At 51.2% G+C, this 24,731-nt stretch overlaps 3 protein-coding genes across 6 annotated transcripts in view; 2 read left to right on the top strand and 1 right to left on the bottom strand.

Moving 5' to 3' along the window:
* LOC308229673 (acidic leucine-rich nuclear phosphoprotein 32 family member B-like) overlaps positions 1 to 24,731 on the bottom strand; it is a 99,938-nt gene that overhangs the window by 20,193 nt on the left and 55,014 nt on the right. The window lies entirely within an intron of this gene.
* Positions 1,442 to 10,625, top strand: ACER1 (alkaline ceramidase 1; the record flags this gene model as incomplete). The annotated part of the gene is made up of 6 exons (XM_080634121.1): positions 1,442 to 1,534; positions 7,143 to 7,257; positions 7,618 to 7,756; positions 8,814 to 8,951; positions 9,544 to 9,681; positions 10,457 to 10,625. 6 exons carry the CDS (start codon positions 1,442 to 1,444, stop codon positions 10,623 to 10,625), a joined length of 792 nt encoding a protein of 263 aa, XP_080490247.1.
* MLLT1 (MLLT1 super elongation complex subunit) overlaps positions 22,097 to 24,731 on the top strand; it is a 32,207-nt gene continuing 29,572 nt past the window's right edge. For all 4 annotated transcript variants that reach the window (XR_013958415.1, XM_080633739.1, XM_080633738.1 and 1 more), the window contains exon 1: positions 22,097 to 22,304. Coding sequence is in view for 3 of the 4 variants with exons in the window: in XM_080633739.1 (XP_080489865.1) it covers positions 22,293 to 22,304 (12 nt within the window). In the remaining variant the exon portion in view is untranslated. The remainder of the gene's footprint in view (positions 22,305 to 24,731) is intronic.

Genomic DNA, 24,731 nt, shown 5'->3' with positions numbered 1-24,731 from the left:
AGGAGGTTACAGAAGAGCTTGTCTGTATTAGTGTTACACTCCCATGTGTTCTCCCTTTGAAGTTCTTCTTCTTGGGAAGAGAAGCAGAGGAGGCTGCGGTAGCTTCACATCACTGCACAGCTATGGCAACCGCTGAACTTGGTGGTGTGACTCAGCTGACACCGATGCAAACAGGGACTTGACTGCTGCTCCTCAAGAACATATCAACTGATGAGTGGTTTTAAGATGAACTTCCTTTCCCTGCATTAGACTCAAAGCCAAAAGGATTTTCAAGGAGCAGAAAGTTCTGTTTCCCAACGGAGCCTCGGGAGCTCCGAGATGCTACTGGAGTGCTTCGTGTCACCCTGGTACCTGCTCATTCTGCATGGGTTAGTTCAGCACAGTCCAGGCAGGGACTTAACTGCTCAGCTCCAGGGAGTTTCTGTGGCTCTTGTGTACCAAATACGCAGCTGCTAGGGTTTGGATGGTGCTTCCAAAGGTGGAACCCATCTATCAGCTTCTGAAACAGCTCCAAAGTCTCAAGGATCTGAAACAAAGTATGCCAAATAGGAAACTTGACCAGAACTTCTACTTCTTCAAGTTAATAAAACAGAGCTGAGAAATGATGCTCGCACTGAGGGTAGGAAAGTCTTTAGGATGTGGAAGAAAAACAGGCAAAAGTTTAGATTATTATAGAATCCCACTTGGAGCTGCAGCTTCTGCCACTATCAGGGGCCAGGCTGGGAGACCTGGCATTGGACACCCCATTTGAGGTGTGAAGCTCTTCACTGGGGAACCAGGATGGATCTTGCATAGGAGTGCATTCAGCACGAAATCACTGTCACTGAAGAGACACCTTCCAACCTCCTGTGCCTCCAGGACTCCAGTAATACCCAGGGTCTGTGCTGGTGCTCCAGGGCTTGAGCTTTCCTGCCCCCAGGAAGACGCTGAGAAGCAGCTAAGGAGAACAGAGCCAATGAGAAATGAACCCTATAGAGTTGTCCACTCCCAAAAGGTAGTTCACAGCCTACAAAGTACAGGGAAGTCCTCTTGGAAGGAAGATCTGAGTCACAAAGAAAGTGAAGAAAAGGGAGAAGGCAGGGTGACAAAGACTGGGCTGAAATGGGGAAGCTTCGTGTGGCCACAGAACCTCCTGATAAGTGCTGTTAGTGCCATGGATGGGGCTCTGGTGACCACTCACCGGCTCAGAGCTCAAGAACATTTCCTAGAGTGGTTTGTCCCTCCTGCGTTGTGGGGACAGAGCAGGACATTGTCTGCAGTGTGATGGGTGCTGGGAAGAGGATGAGTCTTCCGTAGCAGGGTAAGGTGCTGTGCTTGAGCAGGCTGGCGTGAAGCGAGCGTGTGTGCAAGAGGCAGGTGCAGCGCGTGCCTCCACGTTCGCTTTGGGTTCAAGCTAACAAAACTAACCTGCTCCTCTCCCTTCTGCAAAGGTGGCCCAACGATGCCGAGCATATTCTCCTACCAGAGTGCTGAAGTCGACTGGTGTGAAGGCAACTTTGAGCGCTCGCAAATCATTGCCGAGTACTACAACACCGTGAGTGCGGGCGCATGCCAAGGGCAGGCTGGGGCGCGGGCACCCGTGAGCTGCTTTTGGGAGATGAGATGGGATGGGACAACCTGGTTTTCTTCCCTCTGCTCGCTCCTTTGGGTTTCCTGGTGTTGGAGGGTGCCAGTTTGGGGAAGGTTTTCTGAGCTTCAGGTCAATCATGGCACTTTTCTTGCTTACAACAGCCAGTTGTAAGCTCACAAAATGAGCTGGGGTCAGGGGTGCTTGTGGCATGTGTAGGGCTGAATTCCCAGTGAGAACACTCTGGCAGTGCTCCTTAGCCCAGATTTGTGAGATCCTGTTATACCAGTCCTGCAGCTCTCCTGCCAACTGGGGTAAGTCCCACACAGGGCTCATATATTCCAGCTAAATGTACAGGAGTGGCAAAATGAGAGACAGCTCTTGCATGAACCGTGTCAGGCAGGTTGGGAATCTGGAACTCGAGACCAAGGAAAGCTGATGCATGAGCTGATTTCACCTCCTATAATCCTTTATAATTCAGGCTCCATCCAGTGCCAGTCCCTTGAATGAAGCTTTCTGGCTTAAGCATGGCTGGAAGCATTCACATCTGTCTGCAGAGGACTCAGTGGATAACCAGTCTCTGCAAGCATGTCCTCCTACCTCAGTGCAATTACAGGCTAGCAGGGGTGTGAGGCATGTGGATTTACAACCTTCCGAAGGCCTTGTTTACAACTTTTAGCAATTACTGTCTAACACTAGAAGGTCTTGTTCTCATGGAAATGTCTCTTCCTCTTTTTTTAAAGCATTTCCTGCTTTTAATAAATTGCCTATAATAACAGTAATTCCTTTACCCGCATCCTGCAGCTCCCCAGCTCCAATTGCCCAGCCAGGCTCTCAGAGGAGGGATGCTCTGGCTGTATATAGTCACTTCTCTTTGAGACGGCTAACAACTAAAGATCTGCCCATGCAGACCGAATCCTGCATCCCCCCAGCATCCCACTGACCGTGTTGTGCTGTTGCCTGATCCAACTGCATCCCCATTGGATGGGCTCAGATCTGCAAAGCAAGGAGGTACAGAAAGCCTTTATACTCACACCAGCATTTCCTATGTAGCTGGAGGTGCCAAAGGCCGCTGTGTTTTGGGGTGTCACTGGCAGCATTAGAGAGGGGCTGATTCCCACACAGAGCAGGAAGTCTGGAAGTTTAGGTTTGAATTAGAGTTCATTGTGGGAGATGAACGTGCCTCACCTCCTGCCTTAGTACATAGGCAGCGTACTTCAAATGTGTCTTTGGAGCTGAGACACCAGTTTCATAAGGGTCCTGATTTACACAGAGTGGTCAGGATCCTGAGCACACCAAGACACATCTCAGGAGCTCTCCGTAATGCGCATAACTTCTAGATATCAGTTGGTGTGGCCAGATGCATAACTATCTTTCTTAGGGCTCACAGCCCTCTCATTCCCATAAAACATTAACTCATAGCTGGCCAAGGTCGTTTCGTGGCCCAGGTTTCTGTATTATACAGCTATTCCTGAAAATCCTACCCAGATGCCTATTGTGGACTGAAGTCCCTGCTAGCCACAGCCATCTCCCATGTTTCCATACCACACCACCTTTGAGGCAGTGCACTTGTCAGGGAGGCTTTTCGGTTGGTAGGACTCAGACACAGCTTTTCTTCAGGAGAGGAAAACTTCTCCAATGCATGTTTCCATACAAACCAGTGCGAAATCCAGGAACACAGAGACACTGGGACAGAGCAAACCCTGCAGGATTTTTTACAGGGATTAAACTAGCTCTTGTTCCTCTCTCTACATGAACCCAGGACATCTCTTTCCCAGCAGACAAAGAGCTTGTTTTGGTCCCTGCACTTACCTCCTTCTTGCCGGGCTGCTTTAACCAGTCCACGCTGCTCAGCAGAATGCCTGTGCAGGCGCAGGGTACCACTTCTGCAGCTTCTGTCTTAACATGCGATTTCTGTTTAGAGAAAGCAGCACCACGGGAGCTCTCTTCATGCTCTGGCCTCTCTTGCAGGGTCAGGCTCCTTGTGATGTGCCCTAAAGGGCGGGACCACAGAAACTGGACCAAACTGAGATCCCCAGCTACCGCTGCTGCTGAGCACGTTCCAGATCCAGGGCTCTATCTCAGATGTGACCCTCACAGCGTAGATTTCCTCTTCTCTCTTCATTTGTTTCCTACATTCAGATTGTTTCCTCTCTGTGGCAAGCTTTATGGGCCTTATCTCACTGGCTTGCCCTGAGATAATTATATCAATATTGACTTCAGCATCAGTTAGCGAGAGCTTTAGACTGGCTGGGAATCCAGCCAGCTCCTACCCAAGACTCCAGCATCACTAACAGCAGGGTTTCCTAACGGAGCATCTTCTGCAAAATCTTCTTCCCAGGGCTCAAGCAGGGCAGCTTTGTGTTGCTGAGATTTGCTCTGTGCCAGCCACACTCTCTCTCAGGTCTGCTTGGGTTGGATGCTTTTTATTAGACATAAGCACTGAGGGTATGAGCAAAGAATGTAAACAGTATCTTTAAGTACCTACTAATACACAGTGGCTCATGACGGGGTGCAGTTCAGCAACAAAGCACTAACTATTTATAGTGACTCAGTGACCCAGAAATGTACTGTCTTCTGGCTGTTCATAGGAGAACCGTATTGTGCTCCACAAGGGTCATCAGCCTGGGAATTGTCTTTCTACCCTCATTTCTTTCTGAAATGACTGATCCAGGGTGCTGACAGTGACATCTGAATCCTCAGCATTGCTCTCAGTCTGCCCAGGAAGCCACATGCAGGAGTATGGCAGCTCCTTGCCTGGCACTCTGCAGACACTACACAACTGCTGCTTCCTGCCCAAAGCACCAGCATGACACGCAGCTTCATCTTCTGGTCTGGCTATTAGGAACTTGCTATACAGGTCTGGAGAGCCTCTGAGGTATTCACTTTGACCCTGTGGGCTCTTCTGCCAGCTAAAGCTGGTTGGCTGGCCTCTAAGTGAATGAATGCACTGCAGTGAGTCTTGCAGAAATCTCCTTTCACTGCAGAAAATGCCTGTCTTGTGGCAGGACCAGCACATGCCTTGGCTGTTATTGCACTGCTGCCATGCTCACAGGGCCAGGCAGAGCCCTGCAAACCAGCATCTCCTCTCCCAGTACTTACTGGAGGCTTGTTCTCACCCTGGCATGGGTAGAGATGCAAACAGGTTCTCTGCAGGTCTCTCCCTCCATCTTAGGCTGCAAAGTGCTGAGCTGCAGAAACCCCGGCGCCTTTCCAATGATCCTACTAATGCAGCAGGATGAGAGGCATGTTGCTGATCCCAGTCTCCCTTTTCTCCTAGTGAAAGAAGCAAATGTCAGTACAGGTAGGCTTAGCTTAGGGATCTGGAGCAATAAATCACACTTGTTAGGAAGTGGGACACCACTGTAAGCTCACACTGTGGAAAACCACAGAGTTGGGTGACTCTTACAGGTCAGATCGCATCTCGGCTCCATCACCACTCTCTTATCTCCCTGGCATCCCAGGCAGAGGGAGCTGGTGCCTCCTGGCCAGTACAACCAGGTATAAGGAGAAGCTGTGCTGGAGGACTCAGAGTGAGCAGAGACTCTGCAAAAGCTTCCTAAAGGAAGAACAAGGAGCAACCCCCTCCCAACCACATCAGAGAGGGAAGGTATACAACAGCACTTAAATCAAGGCTTGGATCAGATGAGGGATGAAGGCTCTGTGTCCTCCATAGATGTGGTTTTGTAGTGGCTCTCCCCTATGCTGAGTTTGGCTGCTCTGCAAGGAGCCACTTCGTCTTTTTGACCCTATTGGCACAATTCCCCTGATCATCCCTCCCCTCTCATATCTGATCTTGCACATCTCATACTGAATTAATGAAGTGATAACATTGCTGTCATGTAATTAATGTCCCTGTTGCAATGCCCGCTGCAGCAGGGATCCAGAGCTCTCCATATGCAATCTCAGACTCCCACATTTCCTCACGCTGATGTGCATGCTGGCACTTGCACACTGCTGCCTCTTCTGCAGGCATTTGTTCTCTTCCTGCTATCCCTGCTTGTCTTCCAAAGGCCTCTTTAACCATTTCCCAGGAAAAGAAGTGTTTGCAGCACAGTTGTTACTTTAGCACATCATTTGGTTTCTCCATCATTTCTGAATGGGTTGAACTCGAGTGTGCAAGGGGGAGCAGCACTTCTCTTTTCATAGCTGGAATGGGAATAGGCCTGGATTTGCCTCTAAGAACTTATGGAAAACCAATGGGTTTAGCTTGAGCATTGCTGTTAATGGGAGCATCAACTTGTTTCAAGAAAGCCTTAGTGAAATTCAAGATTAACCTCCAGGTGTTAAAGGGAATAGAGACCTTACATTAAACATTTTTCCCTCTGGAATATGAGAGGGGGTGTTACATATACACGACAGCACCCCTGTGACTTGCAGCATTGTTGTCACGAACTTGGATCCCATGGGACATCACAAGCCAAGCATCAATTTTGCAGTGTACCTGGTTCATGCAAGGGCTGCTGAGGGGTGAGACTCCAGCTGGGAATGTCAGGCTCGGGGTCTGGGTCAGCATCTAGCTGGAAGACGAAAGGAAAAGGCTTGTTAGGGTGACATAAAAGCCACCTTGACAGCTTGCCACCAAGCAGATGGCTCTGCCCTGCTGTCTGGCAGGCAAATAGTAGCACCACAGCCCCGGCCCTTCATAAGCAAGACCAGTTTTCCTTGAGGAGGCTGTGCTTCCCTACGACATCCCTCCACTGAGTTTACAAAACCAGGTGAAAAAGTCAGGGTCAGACCCCATCGAGGGTGAGGATGTTTCAAGCTTCCTTCCCTCCTCAGCTGCAGGGCCTGATCCAGCAGAGAGGTCCTGGCTTTGGGCACTCTCTGCTCCTCCCCAGCTCCCGCATTTTGCCCATCAGCATCTGCTGCTCCCCAAAGCAGCCGTGCCCAGTGCCATCCCCTCCTCTCCAGGCATATCCACATCTGTGAGCAAAACCCTTTTGCAGAGCTGGAAGCCAGGGCACAAGAACTTCACTGCAGGGATGTTTCAAGGAGGTTTATGACTTCATGTAATGACTAGTGTCCAGCATACCTCCCCCCTCCAGGCCAGATGGCTTTGCACATCACACTACAGGCTGTCACCTCAGTCCTGCCAGTTCCCACCTATGATGTGCTGCTTGTCCTGCTGCTCTCCATCCGCAGGGAATGCTGGGTTTCCTAACTGGAAACTCATCCTCACACCCACCCAGCCCCTCACAGGGTCAGGAGCAATCCAGGAGGCTTCTGGCAGCTCTGGGTTGACAGGAGAGGGAGATGGCTGCAAACAGAAGAGCTTTGGGAGCTTGCTTGAGGACACTGGGCAGCTAAAGCTAAACCATCAGCCAAAAGAGGTGCCTGCATGGGGAGCACAGATATCTGCAGCCATTCCTGTCACAGCAAAAGCTGTCCTTCCCGTTCCAGCCTGGCTTCTTGAGAAACACTGCTGCTCTCTCCCGGTGCCAAGAGTGACACCTGCTTCCATGCAATGCTTTCCACTAGTATCCTATTCACACGTGGAGATCCCGAGGCACAGGGTGGGATGGAACTTGCGCAAGATCATGAAATAAAGCTGAATGTGCCTCTTGTTTTTCAGGTCAGCAATGTAAGCTTCTTCATCCTTTCTCCTGTCCTGCTCTACCTGAACCGGCAGTACCGTCAGCAGCGTGCCTTGCCCTTGTATTTCGTCTCTGGCCTGCTCTTGTGTGTAGGTGGGTGCCAAGGTTGTGAGAAGACCAGACAGGTTGCCAGAGTACCTGACTGTTCATTCATGACACCTCTGGAGGCTGGTTCTTAGTGGCCAAAGGACAGGGGCGAGATGGAGTAGGGAACTGAACCGCTTGAAGCCCTGCAGCTCACGGTTCCTGCTGTGGGTGCACAGCTTCCAGCCCAGTAAAACCCCGTGGCACTGTGTGCACTGACCCACTCAGGCCTCCATTAACACCAAGGTCCATGCCCTGCTCTTCAGGAAAGGTGTGTCTTTAGGAATGGCCCCCACGAGCTTCCCAGGCCAGACAGGCTCACGTGAGGATGGAGCTTTGCTGACACAAGCTGTCCTTTGCTCCTTGCAGGAATCTTCTCCACGTACTTTCACATGACCCTGAGCTACGTGGGACAGCTCTTGGATGAGCTCTCCATCCTCTGGACACTGGCTGTGGCATATGCCATTTGGTACCCAAGGGTTTACTTCCCCAGGTGCATCAAGAGCAGGTATGACTCTGAGAGATGAAGGGTTGCAGGCTCTGAGGGATGGCGCATTGACTTTGATGCCTGTGACCCACAGCCAGCTCCCCTGCAAGGGGTCAGCACTGAGGCTACTGCAGTTGCTTTGGGATCAGACCCTCCATCACGCAGTGGTGGATGTGCTGACGGGAAGAGTAAGAAACCCTCCCCTGGGGAAGGGCTGTGCTGAGCTCCTGTTGGCTGGAGCTGTTTGTCTTTGTGAAGCTGCAGAGGAAGCTTTGCAAGGAGAATTTCAACATTAATTAGGAAATTAAACATTCCTGAGCACTTCCAGTCAGTGCTGTTCAACTGTTACAGCATCCCTACCATCCACAGGGAGCTTTCCCTGAGGGCTGAAGGGGTTTGCCATAGGACAAGCTGGTGCAAGTTAACACCCCACATGTCACAGGTTGTTTGCAGGAGGGCTCGCTGGGCAAGGGGAGCCCAGCAGGAAGGATGGGGACACTGGGTGAGCACAAATCAGCAGGACAGGAACCCAGCCTTGCAAAGACCTGCTCCAGCCCGCTCTTCCCATGCCAAAGAGGAGGTCACCAGGAGTTCGCTGTGGAGACATGGTTGGGGGAGAAGGGAAGGAACTTGGGAAGGGATTTGCATGTGAAAGGCCCCTCTGAGCCCTATTGTTGCTCAGCCAGCCCAATTCTGCATGTTTCCAGCTCAGGCCTCTGCCCAGCACTGCTGGGACTCCTGCCTCACTGCCCTTCCCCGTGCAAAGCTTCCGTGCCTTGGCCTCTCAATGGGTATCTCTGGCATCACCATGGAAGTGCACAAGTTACCTTCGGGGCCATGTTCCCCACTCTGTCATGGACTGACATGGCAGATTTTGGGCAAAGCACAGCTACAGACAAGTCAGCCTTCCTACCAGGACTACTGCAGAGGCTGAGGTCAGCCATGTCCAAACAGATTGGAGGTGCTGGAGAAGGTTTCCTCTCTCAGGCTATAAGCAGGATCTCTCCTACCCTTATCCTTCCACACTGGGAGGCCTGGGGACACTGACACTCAATCCCAACTCCCCAACTCTCTTTAGGAAGCATTTCTTCTGGTTGAGTGGCATCACCACTGTGATCAGTACCTTCATGTCCTTCATCAAACCAGCCTTCAACGCCTACGTGCTCAACTGCATCGCCTTCCACCTGCTGTACCTGACACGGCGTGAGCTGAAAAAGTAAGGAGTGGGCTGGGGTAGGTTATCTGCAGGCCCATCGCATCTCCTGCCAGGCTCACATGAGGCAGTGACTCTGTGCACAGTGGTGAATCCAGCCCAAGCTTTCATCACATGTTCAAGCATCAAGCACATGTTGTGCTATCAGCAAAGAACTGGGACAGCCTGAGTGGGACCTGGATGAGGCACAAGCAGGGCTGTGGGCAATGGGATACCAGAAAGCCATCTGGTCTGCATACTACACAGAATGGGGACAGTCTATGGGATGAATGCATCTTCTTCTCCCCAGCTGCCACCTCTGCAGCTTTTTCCCCTTTGTGGGGCATTTTGGAAGCAGTGGGGTTGCTAGAACCCACCAGGATGAGGACAAAGATAGGAGTGACCTGGCATCTCCCAGCATCATCCTCACCCACAGAAAGCCAGAATCCTTCTGGACAGAGCCACACTTCTTGTGGTCTGATGAATATTCTCCCAAACAAACTCCCTGGGGTTTGCCTTGACACATCAGCATGTGCAGGCAGGAACCAGTCCTCTTTAAGACTCTCTTTCCTTCCACCATGACACTCTGCTTCGTCTCCCTCCCTGTGTCTTCCAGGTGCAATGACAAAAGGGTTCACCAGATGGCCAAGGTCATGGTCATATGGTGGGTACTGGCCATCAGCAGCTGGATCAGCGACCGGTGGCTCTGTGGGCTCTGGCAGGCCATCAACTTCCCCTACTTCCACAGCTTCTGGTAAGGGCTCCAGTGCAGAGGCAGGAACCCCAGGCCAAACATTTCATGGGTTGAAGGGCCATTGCTAAGGGGAAACAGCAGCAGGGATGAGATACTGGATCAGAGAGCAGCCTCTGCCCAACCTTCTTCCCCTTTCCTCTGTCACTACTGGTGCTGCTCCCCACCCTGGCTCCAGCCCAAGGATTTGGTCCTAATTACTGCTTGCCATCCCTTTCCTCCTCCACACCAGCCAAATGGTGTTTTGCAAGTGTAATTGTTCTGCAAGTCCTTCCAGGTAAGCAGCTTGCATCTGCTCCCTGGAAGCTGCATGAGATGCAGTGTTCTTGGAGTTATTTTAATAGTCAAACTGAAAGACACTGATATGCTTGGGCAAGACACTCCAGTGCCTGCCCAAGTGTGGCTCTAAGTGCTGCACACAGTGTATGTTCTCAGATTCATCCTCACAGAGCATTGGGATAACTGGAACAGATACCCAGCACTGGTGGTACCCACAGGAAAGGTGGGATGGGTGCTTTAGTTTGGGGCTTAAGTCCCCTGTATCACTCATTCACTCTGCATAAGGAACTGCCCCCACCCGAGCTCAAAGAGCTCTTCTAGGACCCACATTCCCTGCAGCCCAAATGCATCGCAGGGCTGGGACCTTTACCTGCCATTGCCATACCCCTTGGCTCTAGCCTCATAGTCAATGCCAGCCACACACTGCTGCAAGCAAGGTACAGGAGGAGCAGATGAAGTTGCCACCATCCAACAAATATCCTTCTTGTCTCCTTTCCAGGCATGTGCTGATAGCCACGTCTCTCCTATACTGCTGCCCACTGGTCATGTACTTTGACATCAACTACGAGATGCCAACGTTCAAGCCAAAGATAGGATATTGGCCCAGTGACTCTTCACCTGTCGTGGTGCCTTACATTATCCTGGAGGAACCCCACAAGCAGTGCTAGAGCTTGTGGCATCCCTCAGGCATCCCTGGGGCGTGGGGTGAGTGATGCATACATGTGCATCTGCATGGGGAACACCTCGGCTCTGTGCCTGCTCCTCGGCCAAGGGCAATGTGGCTAACGATGGGGCAGGGAGCAGCTGAGGCCTCGTGGTGCCGGCCATGGAGCAGAGGGGGAGCCCACAGATGCCTTGGAAGACTCTGCCCAGGCTGGCTCCAGGGAACCAGAGATCTCCTCCTCCAGCAGATCCCCACTGAGAAGGGGAGGGAGATGGTGCTGCTTTTGTGTCTTCTGCATTAGTCAAGTGGTGGCAACCTTTGCTGACAAGGGCAGAGTGGAGAACACAGAAGCCAAACTGGTGACAGCTGGGTTTGTTGGGGCTGCTCTCATTATTATTATTATTAATTCTATTTATTGATGTATGTGGTCTTGCTCAGGAGAGCTGTGCATTAAAGCTATGGACACGGACTTGCACAGAGCCCCTTTCTTTCCCCTGACTGCACCACATCCCGTTATCACCCAGTCCCCCCAAAACAGCGTGGCCAAAGCTCTCTCTGACCCATGCAGAGCCGTTTATAGAGAAATCCTCCTGTGTGACAGCCCAAAAGAAGTTCTGATATCCCAGGTCCGGGGGTGCTCTATCCTGTCTTCCACCTCCAGTGTTCCTACCCAGCTCTGCTCCGATGGCCATGTGCAACCTGGAACCTCCTCTGCTTGCTGAAAGGCTGGTGGCAGAGGCACACTCTTGCTCTCCATGCCTTGCTGCATGACATGTTGTGGGGCTGGGTCCTCTGAAGAGGCTGGCAGAGTGGCTGTGGTTTTCTCCCTGCGATGCAGCCAAAACAAGGTAACGTCACTCCAGGGTCCACAGGCTTTTTGGGTCCCTGTGAGTAAAGTTATTGTGTTCAGTTTTGGTCCCTACTATACAGAAACGGATGTGGATAGGCTGGAGAGGATCCAGGGAAGGGCCATAAAGATGATTCAAGGGCTGGGAATCCATTAAAGGAAAGGCTGAAAGAGCTGGGACTGTTCAGCCTGGAGAAGAAAAGGCTGAAACCTTCTCATCATGTTTGGTATTTAAAGGGTGGTTACAAAAAAAGATGGAGGCTCCCTTTTTACAAGGAGTCCCACGTTAAAGATGAGGGGTAATGGGCACGAGTTACTGCTGGGGAGACTGCCCACAAGAGGAAAGCTTTTCACCATGAGAATAATGAGCCATTGGAATAATCTCCCCAGGGAAGTGGTGTATTCCCCAGCCCTGGACACTGTTAAGATTCAGCTGAATGGGGTGCTGAGACATCTAGTTTTAGTCACAGAAAGCTTGGACCAGATGATCCTCGAGGTCTCTTCCAACCTGGTATTCAATGATTCTATGAGTAAAGTAAAACCAGAAGCACTCTGGGCTTAACCTCTGAGGCACAAGATGCTGTGTAGGTGCCACACAGTGCCCATGCAGTGGCCCTGCTGCCTCGTGGGTCCCTCTGCAATGGTCCCCAGAGCCACTAGATGGCAAATTTGGCTCATGAACCCCATGAGCAATATTTCATCTTGGGGAAAGGGATGCCCTGCGCAAGGACTGAACCCGCAGGTCCCTCTGCCCTTTCCATCCTCCAGCACCGAGGTCGGACACCTCTACCCCAGCGTGGCCACTGATGAGACACCTCACAAGGTGCAGGAAAAGGGGGAACTCGGACCTTCTTCTGCCCTTGTCACCCGTGCTGGTGCCCATCTCTTCACCTCTTTGTCTGCCCTGAGCGCTGTCACTCTTGCCTCTCTTCTCACCACCCCGTCTCCCTTTTGCTGACCCTCCCTGTTTCACTCTCTCTTGCTCTCCCCCCTCCTTACCCCTTCCCCAGCTCATCACATTCTTCTACAGCCTATTAATAACTTCTGGGCAATTGCACCGGGTCCCCGCTGGGCTCAGCCCCTCGCTCAGCTCCGTCCCGCACAGCCACTGAGCGCGCCGGCAGCAAGTTCAAAAGTGCAGCGGGGCTTTCACAGCCCCTCTCCCCGTCAGGGGGTGGAGGAGGCCGCTCGCAAAGAAAGGCTGCGTTGCCAGGGAGCCTGGCACAGGAAAAGGGGGTCACCTTCACCTCTGACAGCACCGCTGGCGATGGACGGGAGCCAGCAGCCCCGCGGGATGGGGATGCTGAGAGAGCCATGAAGGGATGGAGGATGAGGCATGGGTGAGGAGGGCTAATTGGCTGCCTCTGGCCATGGAACTGGTGGGATGCTCGGTACAGAAAGCCCAGCAGCACAATCCCCTGTGCACTATGGTAATAAGGGAGGTGTCCCGGGCGCCGCCGCCTTGAGAACAATGTTGCTGCAGTTGAGTGACTGTAACAGGCCCCGATGACAGCCGGGGCCGTGTTAAAAATGCCTATTCAAGCAGATCAAGACATTGAGAGGCCTCGTGGGGATTTGAAACCCTCAGGGATTTCTGGATGAAGCCAGAAGCTGAATCCCCAGCCCTGGGAACCTGGGGGGGGGGGGGGGGGGGGAGGAGAGTGGGAAAGAAAGAAAAAAAGAAAGAAAAGAAAGAAAAGAAAAAAGAAAGAGAAAAGAAACCCACAAAGCAGCTTTAAAAGGACTGCAGTGCCCGAGGCAGGGCCTCCTGCTCCAAGCAGGGCTCTAGCCTGAAAACCCGAAGCAGCCTTGACAGCAGCGTGTGACTGTGGTCTGGGAGCACCCAGCACTGCAAAGGAGTTATCCAAGGCTGGGGTTGCACCTCCAAAAGGTCCCTGAGCTTCTGGGGATGCTTTGTTCTTCCAGCCAGGGAGCCACAGCTCCAGCACCGCAGAGCTGACAAACACCCCCCAAAACCCAGTGACGCTGTCATAGAATCATAGAATGATTTGGGCTGGAAGGGCATTTAAAGCTCACCCAGTTCCATGGGCAGGGACACCTTCCACTAGACCAAGTTGCTCCAAGCCCTGTCCAACCTGTCCTGGATGTCCTGTCAAAGGGACGAGTCAAGGCATTTTGCCTTGAGCTGAGAGGGCTCCTGCAGGGATGACCAGCGCATTGGATGGGTAAAGTTGGGAGCCCTCAGAGGATGAAAGGCAACACTGGCCCCTTCTCGACACCCCCAAGACCATGAGGAGCTCTGACAGTACCTTCTGCACCGGGACCCTTGGCCTGTGGGTGCCTCCCTGGGGGTAACTGCTGGCTGGCTCCCTCAGCAGAGCGACACAGGAGGACAGGCAGGGCAGGAAAAGCAGCAAACCCGTGTGCTCTGGGATCTGAGCTAGGACTGGTCAAAGTGAAACCTTTCCTTCTTTTTGCCAGATGAACCCAGATTGTTTCCCTGATTTGGTTCCCCATGTGGCTGCCTAAACCACAAAAAAAGAGGCAAGAGAATGAGGAAGAGGATAGAAGAGGCTGCTCCTTTCAACTGATGCCAGATTAAAGAGGTTGTGAAACAACGGCATCAGTTGAGAGTCTATTTGGTGCCATTGCAACACAAATGAAGTAACACTGTTGATAACACACCAGTCCTGCAGCATCAAGGATTAACACTTACCTGTTCTGCTGTGCCAAGTTGCCTCCTGCTGTTACAGATTTACATTGCAGGGCTTGGCTCGCAGGCTGGAAACTTTTCAAGGCAGAGTGATTTATCTGGAAAAGACATTGCACATTCATGGGCCTGCATAAATAATGCAAAAGTAATTAATAATAACCCAGTCCCTGCTCTTAACAATGCCAGGAGAAGAAATTGCTTCACTGGAGTGTCTCTTATGTCTTTTGCAAAAGACCTTTAGTCTGTAACTGTCTCAAAGAGAAAGAAGATAATAGTTTTGAAACATGGAATGGATGTTGCTAGGTCCTGGGATCTTATTGCCAGCCTGGCAATCTTTATGATTGATTGAAAGAACCCTCTGCTGGAGTCATGTTAAACCAACACCGATTCAGCTTTGATTTTAGTTCCAGTTTTAATCCCCCAAGCCTGCAGTCAAAAGTCTGAAAGCAAAGGGTTCAGAAACCCAGGAAGGAAACAGATAAGCTCCAAGAATTATTATCTCTAAATGCCTTGTCCTTTCAACTCAAAGTGTTACTTTTGAGGCTTGACACAGGATTTCCAGCTCAGGGGCTGGCACTTTTGTTACATCAACCTCACAACTGCTAGGAAAGAGGTTTCTTGTTGGTTTTCACTGTATTACCTACATCCTTGCTATCCACTCTTCGTATCAGGCTAAATTAGACATCAGGACATAAACAGATGCCAGGATTTTCCAGATACTGGTGCTTGTTCCAGCCAGATGAAAGGTATCAGGTCCTGATTAGCTGCAAGTTGTACTTCGGTGGACACGCTGTCACTGTGATTGCAGTAGTCAGGGTCTTGAGGTCCCCTGCCTTCGTCTTTCTGTATTAGCTCACATGGTGGCTGCACACACAATCAGGGTCGGTTTTGAGCCATGATCATAGAGGAGACGTGGGTAAAAGTTGCTTCTCGGCAAGGACAAGCACAGCCATTAAATGGCCAAATAAACCAGGTGACAAAAAAAGAACTTTTAATCAAAAGCTCAAATGATCTCTGTTTCTCTAAAACCCCACGATTCGGTTCCACTTAGTAGGACATTCTCGTTGCTGTTCTCAGAGGAAAAACAAGCAGCTCCCATTTGTCTGACAAAGAGGTTGAAATAACTTCAATTCTCTACTAATGGCTGCTATCAAAATACCTAAAATGGAAGGATTAATTTTTCTGTGCCTTCCCAATACAGCTCAAAATGTGGTTCCAATTAGGACCGCTCTCTACTTTTTATTATTCACTTTCTACGAACATTCAGTCACTTGGGTCCCAGGTCACGAGCTCTCTTAAGCACATGGGATTTTATAACCATGTTTAAACATAAAACTGAATCGGGTTGGTCTGCAATGGCACATTTGGTTTCAGCCTTGCAAATGTCTCACAAAAGGCAAAGATTTAGCTCAACTGCTGAAATATTCACCAAAAGCAACACTCAGTTGTGCATTGGGTTATAAAACTCACAATCTGCAGTTGATGCTGCTTTTATTTCAATAGGCCTTCCATAAGAGCCCAGCTGTCTCAGTTCACTACAATGTTTAAGCATATGTTTAATTTTAAGAATAGGAATAATTCCATTGATATCAATGGCATTTGCTTACACTTAGGAATATATTTTGCTGGGCTGGAGCCACAAGTAGTGCCATGTAATGCCAATAAAGTGCAAACTGCAATATTTTCCTAAGTGCTTTATGGAACCAATTTAAAAAGTAATCAATGAAGAATTGTAATGTGGAAATGTACAGATTAATACGTGTGAGATTTTGGTGCTTTCTATCCTAATACTGCCAGGAATTAACATCCACCGGAGTAATGCCAAGTGAAATCAAAAGCAAATCTGTGAAATGGAGCAAAGATGGCAACAAGTTGAATTTATTCAGCAGGAATCATCCTACTTCAAGACTGAATTGTGTACTATTGAATAACATTTACCATCCTTACAGAAAGACACACATACGGATTAAAAGCCACTGGAACTCAAGTTCAAGTTGGGTTCAAACTTAAACAGGGGAGATTTAGGTTGGATATAAGGAAGAAATTCCTTACTGTGAGAATGGTGAGGCACTGGAACAGGCTACCTAAGAAAGCTGTGAGTGCTGCATCCCTGGCAGTGTTCAAGGCCAGGCTGGACAGAACCTTTATGCCACAAAACCAAGCTCCAAAGCGTGTGAGAAGTTCCACGCTGCTAAGATGTGACTCTGCTGCAATCAGGTGCACTATTGTCTCACAGGGAGTGATAGCAGCGATAATGATTTAGGTTTCAGTGGGATAAGTTTCAGCACAGATAGGGCCAGCCAAATTCCCTGAGTAACAGGCAAATCTGCATAGCCCATACATGGGGGATTATCTGAACTGCTATCGTACCTGGGTTACCAAGATCAGAGGTAGTTTGCATACATTTACATATGTGGCAACCCCACCTCCAGTTGCTGTGTAGACAGGTGAAAGCTCATTTCATAACATTCCAACAAAACAGTTTAGTTTTGATGGAATATGTCAGAGAGGAGCTGACCCTGAATCCACAAAAATCAGCAAGGGCCTGTAGGGACAGGACAAGGGAATGGCTTTAACCTGCCAGAGGGGAGACTGAGATGAGCTCTTAGGCAGAAGCTCTTCCCTGGGAGGGTGCTGAGGCGCTGGCACAGGGTGCCCAGAGAAGCTGTGGCTGCCCCATCCCTGGCAGTGTTCAAGGCCAGGTTGGACACAGGGGCTTAGAGCAAGCTGCTCCAGTGGAAGGCGTCCCTGCCCGTGGCAGGGGTTGGAGCTGGATGAGCTCTAAGGTCCGTTGCAACTCAAACCACTCTGCGATTCTATGATATCTGACAGTATATTTACCCTATGTTTCTACTTGCTTTTGGACTCTTCAGTCCAGAAGACAATTCCAAACAGGATTTTTTGGTGCTGGTCAGACTCGCCTCCTGATCTCCTGTCGTGTCCTATATGTCAGACTATTTTTATCCTCATCTGATATTTTTCAGTGGCCTGAAGTTATCCTGTCTAGGGCGACATTCACCAGAGAGAAGGTGGCCTCTCTCTGAGCATGCAGATGAGCATCTTTCAGTGACTCTGGCATCAACCTAAAGGAGCCCCATGTGAAGCAAACACAAATTTCAGCAGTGAATCTCACTCCCTCCTATTGTACAGTGATTGTTTGCTCCAGCGAGCACGTAAGGTGCCTGGGCCCATCTTCTCCAGCCTGCACTTGTGCCAGCAGCTCGTATTCAGTGTGGGACAAATCCAGCTTGTGCAACGCTCTTCGTGGCAGGTCCAGCCTGCCTTGGCACGACACAGATCGTTACATCACTTGGCCAACCCTGACCTCTGTCTATAGAGTACAAGAGAAAGGTACCGTCACCAGACAGCTGCTCAATAGCCAGGCGAAATGAATTGATAGGTGCCAATTCAGCCTGCAGTGGACCAGTAGCTACATTATAATGGCAACCTCACCTTTGGTGTTAATGAGGCCCCTTCATTAAGAGCCTCAAGCAGAGGGGTCGAGGGCTGAATAGAGACAGCCTTCATTCTCACCCAGAAAGCTGGTCCTCCTCATTCAGAATTGAAGCACGTTGGCAGGGCAGTTTGAGGACGCTTGTGCTGCCCATGTTGCATCTGCAAGGGACATGACGTATTTGTGACTATTCATCTGGCTCTTTTCACCAGTACTAAATACACAGAAAGAATAAAATAAATTTGCATTGTGTTCCCACTTACGAAGAAAATTTTCCCTCTTCCTTCTGGTTTGGAGGGTTATTGCACATTAAAAGCCTTTTGCATTTTTCAGTAGCTATACTACACTATAATTTCAATTTTCCTCAGGCACAAAAGAACTTAGTTAAGCTAAACTGTATTAGTGTGGGGCTTTTTTTCTACCAAGTCCTTCATTAATAAGGGAACTAAAGAATTTCTGAGCTGTCTGTAATTTTTCCCAGATGCAGCTAGTAGTTGCTAGGAGTATCTTTTTGGCAATCGGAGGTTTTGGCTATTAACAATCTGGACTTTCGCTATACTACCCTGGTGTTAAATATGTGCTGTGAATACCGTAGTGTGGAGGGTGGGCTGGAGAAGGAGGGGAAGGCAGAGAATGGGCAAAACAATATAATTTTTAGAAGAATGAATATTTTTAGGAAGAAGAGCTGATTCGAAGGAACACACTTCCCTTGCAAGGATCCTGATTAGCAAACCAGGAGCCCTGCTGCACCAGAACATTGCTGCAGAACACACTCCTCACTCACAGCTTCCTTCTCCATCACTAGCTCGGTTCTCTCCCAAGCCCAGCACTGAGTCTCTGCCATGAATTGAAGACAACGAAGGCTCCCACAGCCATACATGCGCTTCATAGGAGTCAGTGAAGACCACGGTAATCATTGTGCAGCTGGCGAGAGAAGGTGGTGAATGCAGGAGAGATCTTGGAGGTCTTTCTATTCTGTCATCTTGCACATTGATGAAGAGTGGAGGCACTTGTTTTATCAGATAAACCGGCTCCAATCAAGGTTTGTGTGTTAATCTTTAAGTCTGCAGGACTATTATCTTGGGGCTCCCAACATAAGAAGGATGTGGTGATGCTGGAGCGAGTCCAGAGGAGGCCAAGGAGATGCTGCGAGGGCTGGAGCAGCTCTGCTCTGGAGCCAGGCTGAGAGAGCTGGGCTGGGGCAGCCTGGAGAAGAGAAGGCTCCTGAAGGAGAGACCTTAGAGCAGCTCCAGTGCCTAAAGGGGCTACAAAAGACGTGGAAAGGGGCACATTGAGTCAGTCGTTGGCACATTCCCCTACTGTGGGCCAAGCCAGATTGAACACGTACTTTGAGTCCAAGACAAGGATCTTTGAAGCAAGACTCTGGAAAGCGAAATAAGACCCCTCAAAACAAAAATTAGGGAGAGCTGTCATGTTTCATTTGCATATTTGAATATGCAAATAAGAGCTGGTTCTTATCCATTGGCACTGGCCCTACTGTAGATGGCAGCAACACGGCAGATCTCTGCCAGCGTAGAGTGCCACAAAGACAGACACTAATTGGATTTGCAGACGCTCTTTGCAAACCCCAGAAGTTGCTGGAATAGGTATAAAGATGCCGGAGCTCAGCCCCCGCTGCCTGGGGTGTGAAGGACTCAGCTGACAGCTCCTCAGCTCGAGGTGGCCCTGCAAAATCAGACCTTTGGAGGTCTGGCTCCACCAGCACTACCTGAACCTCCCAAGACACTCCACAGAGCTGGGCAAGGTCCTGCTCTTCACTGTGATTTATCTGAGGGGAAGCTTGATCAGTTATTGGGCTGGAAACCATTCAGAACTGGGAATCGCTTGTGGAGCAAAGCCTGCTTAAAGGAATTCTCTCCTCAAGTATTTTGCAGGTGAATGCAAAGAGCTGCCCCAGCACATCTTAAATCACCCCACTGGCACTACTTGTCCCAGCACAGAGCACTGGGGTGTTTGGCATCAATATAACAATGTCCTTATGCCAAATGTCTTCTTCTGCACAGTTTTAGTGCCCACGTATTGGACTGTGCACCTGAGGTGCCATGGAAGCCAAGGCACCTGCCTCTGGGTTTCCAATCCCTGACTTGGAAGTGTCCAAGTTCTTGCTTTGCATCCCATCTCAGTTGAAGGAGCAACTTGTGTCGAAACCGACAGAGGTAACTATGGATGCTGGAGTGGAAGGGCAGTCTGCATGAGCATGAAAACAACCGTTAGCACCAGGCTGGGCAAAAATAAAGGCACAGAAAAATTGCTGCTGATAGGAATGAAATTAAAGCCCAAATTCTAATGATGTTTCAGCCCATGTTTAAGAAAAGGAGAAATTCAGGGTCTTGTGTGTTTGAGCAACATCTCCTGCACAAGGAGAAGATTCAATGGAGCAAGAGTGGAGTCAAATCTGGGAAAGATAAGAGACCTTCCCAGGCCTGGCAGCATTTAACCACCAAGGGCTGTGATAAGAGTGAATGGGTAGGACTGGGAGGTAGAATGTAGAAGATTTAGACCCAAGAGTCACTTGTGTGGGAATAATGTCCACAATTAAAGATCTCAATGAGAACTCCCAGAGAAAGAGGCCCTAGCTCAAGGGAGAAGAAAAGAAACTGTCTGAGGAGATGGCTCTTGGGACCGCATCAGACAAACACAGAAAATTAAAACTGGAGCACTTAAAAGAACCCCAAATCAGGCTCTTTTTTGTTGTTGTTGTTGTTAACTGAAGCGAGGAAGCGTTTTGCTTTCCTAACATCCTCTATCAGGTTGATGAGGTAAACTGGCTCTTTAGAACGATTCGGGAACCGATTAATCCTCGCCTGTGGCGATCAGCCCGCGGCACACAGGGCGCTAGCGGCTCACACGCGGTTTTCTGACAGGGATCAACAAACTATTCCAAACAGGAAAGTTCCACGAAGGGAAAAATTCCTCCTCGCCTCTGTTTCAAAGGAAAACTCACAGTATCACAGAACTCCCTCAGAAACAGTGGCAAAACGGCACTTGGAAGGATGGTCGGATGGTCCCGCCGTCATTTGAGGCTCCCAAACTCGGGCGCGGTAACTTGTTCTGCAGAGCCCTAAGCGAGGAGAAACAAACCCCACTTTTCAGATGCAAATGCCCCGCTCGGAGCCGGCGGCGGTGCCGAGAACCGCGGCACAGGGCGGGCGAGTGCTAACGAGGCCTCCGCCGGCAGCTGCGTTCTGGCCCGGCCGGTGGCCTCCGGGCCTGGGCCGCGGCTGATGGCTACCGCTGCACTGAAGGAATTCCCGGGGCCATTTGCATTGCAAATAGCACCGCTCCAGCCCAGCCAACGCGATATGGTTCCATCGCAGCGAACGCCGAGCTCCGCTGCGGCGGGGATTGCGGCTGCTGGAAGGCAGCGGGGGCCGAGGCCGAGAGCGGCCTGGGAGGATGAGAGGGAACGTGAGAGAAACTGAGGGAAAGGGAGGGACAAAGAGGAGAAACGGGAGAAACTGCGGGGAAAGGAGGGAGACTGAGGGGGAAAGAATAGAGACTGAGGGGGAATAGAGACTGAGGGGGGAAAGGGGAGAAGCCGAGGGGAAATGGAAACAGACAGGGAGACCAAAGGGAAAATAAAGAGAAATTGAGGGAAAAGGAGAGAAACAGAAATAGAATGAGGGAGACCGAGGGCAGTTAAGAAGAAGAATGAGGAAAAACAAGGGAGAATGAAAGGGGAGTGAGAGAAAACAGGGTAAGATTAAAGAGAAACTGAGGAGAAACGAGAGGTCAAGAGAGAAGAGCTGGGGCATTGGGGGGAAATGAACAGGGAGGGGAAAAATAAGACGGGAGGGAACGGAGCTAAAATGGAAGGAGAGGCTGCAGGAGGACAAGGCGAACCACGGGCAGGCAGCGCCACCGGCTCCCAGCCCAACTATTCGGGACTGCCCTGCCCGCTGTGCTGGGAGCTGCGGTTTCCCTTGTTCCCAGCTCATTTGTGTAGGGAATTAATACACGGCTGAGATCCGCAGCCGCCAGCAGCGGGGAAGCGTGGGCCGAGGGATGGAAAAGGGGAGGGCTTGGCGCAGCCGCAACGTACAACAAGGCCTAAGCACTCGGTTCTGCTGCCGGCCGTGCGGCGCGGGGCCGGGGACAAGCCACGGAGAGCTCCGGGGAAGGGGCCGCGGGCCCAGCCACGCCGCAGAGCCGCGGGCAGGGGGCCCATGGGAGGTGGCGAGGGCTCACTCCCTCCCACTCCCCGCTTGACCCAGCACAGGCCCCGCCTCTAGCCCCGCCCCTTCGGCAGCCCGCCCGCCACTGATTGGCTGCTGCTGCTGCCCGTCAGGCGGAGGCGGGGCGTGACGGCGGCCCCCGGGCGGAAGCCCCGCCTCCAGGCGTGAGGCGGCGCGGCCATTGGCGGCGGGCGGGTGCCTCTCTGGTGGCGTCGGTTTCCGGTTCCGCGGGGCGGGCGCCGGGGGGGTGGCGGGGCTACTGCCTGTGAGTGACACACAATGAGGCGAGCGGCGGCGACGGGGCCGTGAGGGGCCGCGACCGAAGAGGCGGCGCCGGCGGCCGAGGCGGCGGGGAGGGGGGTGGGGGGGGACGGACGGAGAGCGGCCTCGCTCGGAGACGAGGTTAGGGACGGGGGAAAGAGACCCCCCCCCGCCGACCGGCCAGCGTAAATCGCCGCGGCGGGAGCGAGCGAGCGGGGCCCGCAGCGCTGCGCCCAGCCATGGACAATCAGGTGAGGGAGCGGCCCCGCCGCGCCGCTGCGGGCGTGAGGCCCCGCGGCGCCGCCCCTACCCCGGGGTGGGGGGGCGCGCGAATGGGGAGGGGTCGGGCCCCGCATGCACCGGGGAGGGAACCCCAGTCCTCAGGGGGCAATGTAGGGGTGATTCCCCCGGTGGTGCTGGGGGGCATCGCCCCTCTTCGGGGAGGCACCCCCGTCCTCACACCCCCCCCCTCACATCCCCTTTTAGAGGGGGGGTTGCTCAGCCCTCGCCCCTTCCTGGGCGGCCGCGCTGCAGCCTCGCCCGCGGCGGGGGGTGGCAGCAGCATTTCCCGCAAATTCCTGCCCGGGCTTCTTTAACGGGAGGGGTGGTGCCGGATTCGGTGCTCTCCCCCCCCCCCCCCCCCACCGCGGTGCGAAGTGTTAATGCCACCGGCGGAGTCCTCGTCGCCCCGGGGGGAGCCGCCCGGTAGCTGGCGGGTGGCTGCGGTGCCGCAGCGGGCGGGGATGGAGGCTGGAAGTTTACCTGAGGTGATGCCGAGCGGGCGGGCTCCAGTCCTTTTGTGTGCGGGAGCAGGTTACCTGTGAGCGGGGCGCGGGAGGGGAGCCCCGGCGGCCGCGGCATCAGCCCCTCGGCAGGACGAGAGGGGAGCTGGTTACGGCTTTCAGGCAATTAGCACATCAAACAAAAAGCCGGCGCAGCCTTCCGAGTGTTTGTTGCGAAGTTGAGGAGCAGACGCCTTTGTATTATTACAAATTGTTTGAATAGGAGCCTGATTTCCCTTTGTTGAGAGACACGCTTGGAAAAGAAAACCTCCATTTTCAGCGGAGCAGCTTTGGGTGTTTGTTATGTTGAGAGATCTTATTTTCAAATGTGTTTTCAACTTCTGGCTTAATTCATTGCGATTGTTAATGGGACCGATATGTGAGGAGTGTGGCGAGTACAACTTTCACTCTCAGTTAAACACTTCTCTTTTATCTTTAATTTTGTTCCCTTCCACACAGCCCCATCTGTTTCTCAGCTAAGATTTCTCAGCCGTTTCAGCTAGAAAGGCAGATTTTGTAGCCTGACAGTCATTTGCACTTCTCTGGAGAGGGGTAGTAGCTGGCAACGGTAGCAGGATTTAAAGGGTAATTATGGAATCGATAACGTGAAGCTGCAGAACAGCCTGGCTCCGTTATGTGAACACTTGTGTGAACGCTGTGGGAAGTATCCCAGATAAAACAGGCCTGCAAGCCCCCTCCTCCGTGAGCTTAGGATTTAGGCAGGCTGTCTCCACATAATACTCTTCCACCAGAGGAGAGATTGCCATGCTTGGAGAGAAACACACCTTGCCTCTTTTCTCATTCCTTAATACACCATGAGAGAGCAGACGGCCTCATACCTTCATTTTTAGGCGAGATGGAGCCAATGTAGATAAGCCCTAAAGCAGAGAATGGGGAAAAATGGCCTTCCAAGAGAACTTGCAGAGGAAGGTAACCTAAAGAAATGTGGTAGTAATACCAGTGAAGCAATTAGATGAGCTTGTCCCTGAGACTTAGAAGTGATGTGTTGGATGGCAGCTGAAGGTATTTTGCTATAAATATAACTGCCTGAAAGAGCGTGTTAAGGCTTATAGTTGAAATTAGAACTGGACTGCAGTTTGGGAGGTCGAGCTTTGATGCCTGGTAGTCTGTAGACCTCCTGTGTGATCTTTTTACAAAGGAAAGAATACGGCGATGGAGGCGCTTTTTCAGAAGGTATTAACCATGCTCTGAAAAATCACGTTTGCAGCCAGTGTCAAGTTGGAGATGCAAAAGAATTGCTGAGCGTTAATTGTAGCCATACTCCTTGTTATAGCTCCTCAGTGGGAAAATGAGGGTAATACTTATCCTAAATGTTTGTGTGGAGCTCGGGAAGCTTTCTCTTTCCCTGTGCATTGTCTAACGTCACGCCCTCGGCTTGGCTTACTGTCCACCTGTAATGTAGGTAATGACAAATAACATTGTCTCTCCCACTGGTAATTAGAACTGCTGGAAACAACAAGACACTTATTTTCAAGTCTTAGGTGAAGAAAGAGGGGAAGGGCTAAAAACTGCCCCCTTTTTTTTTATAAGCTTCCAGTTGCTGAAGCTGGATTTTGCTGAGTTTAGTTTGCGATCGCTGCGCTCCTGGTTTACTTTGTACAACATGTTCCTAAGTGTTCGGATACCTTCAGTGTTATTCCCTGTCTCTACAAATCTTGCCCTAAGATTTGCTTGCTTTAACTTGTGTCTGAATCACGTTTGCCTTTCCTCTGTTACATGTGTTTAATCCGTTTGCTTTCTTCTGACTGTGCAGTCTGCAGTAATACAGGGATCTTCACAATTAATTTAATCTGGGGTTTAAGACATTTAATGTGATTCTTGTGCTTTGAATGAGACATTGAATACACCTTCTCTGTAATTCAATGATCAGAGGAG

The sequence above is a fragment of the Psittacula echo genome (assembly GCF_963264785.1).
Source record: "Psittacula echo genome assembly, chromosome: 24".
Taxonomy (NCBI): domain Eukaryota; kingdom Metazoa; phylum Chordata; class Aves; order Psittaciformes; family Psittacidae; genus Psittacula; species Psittacula echo.
Note: the sequence above shows the minus strand (reverse complement) of the source record. Positions and strands in the feature narration are given on the sequence as shown.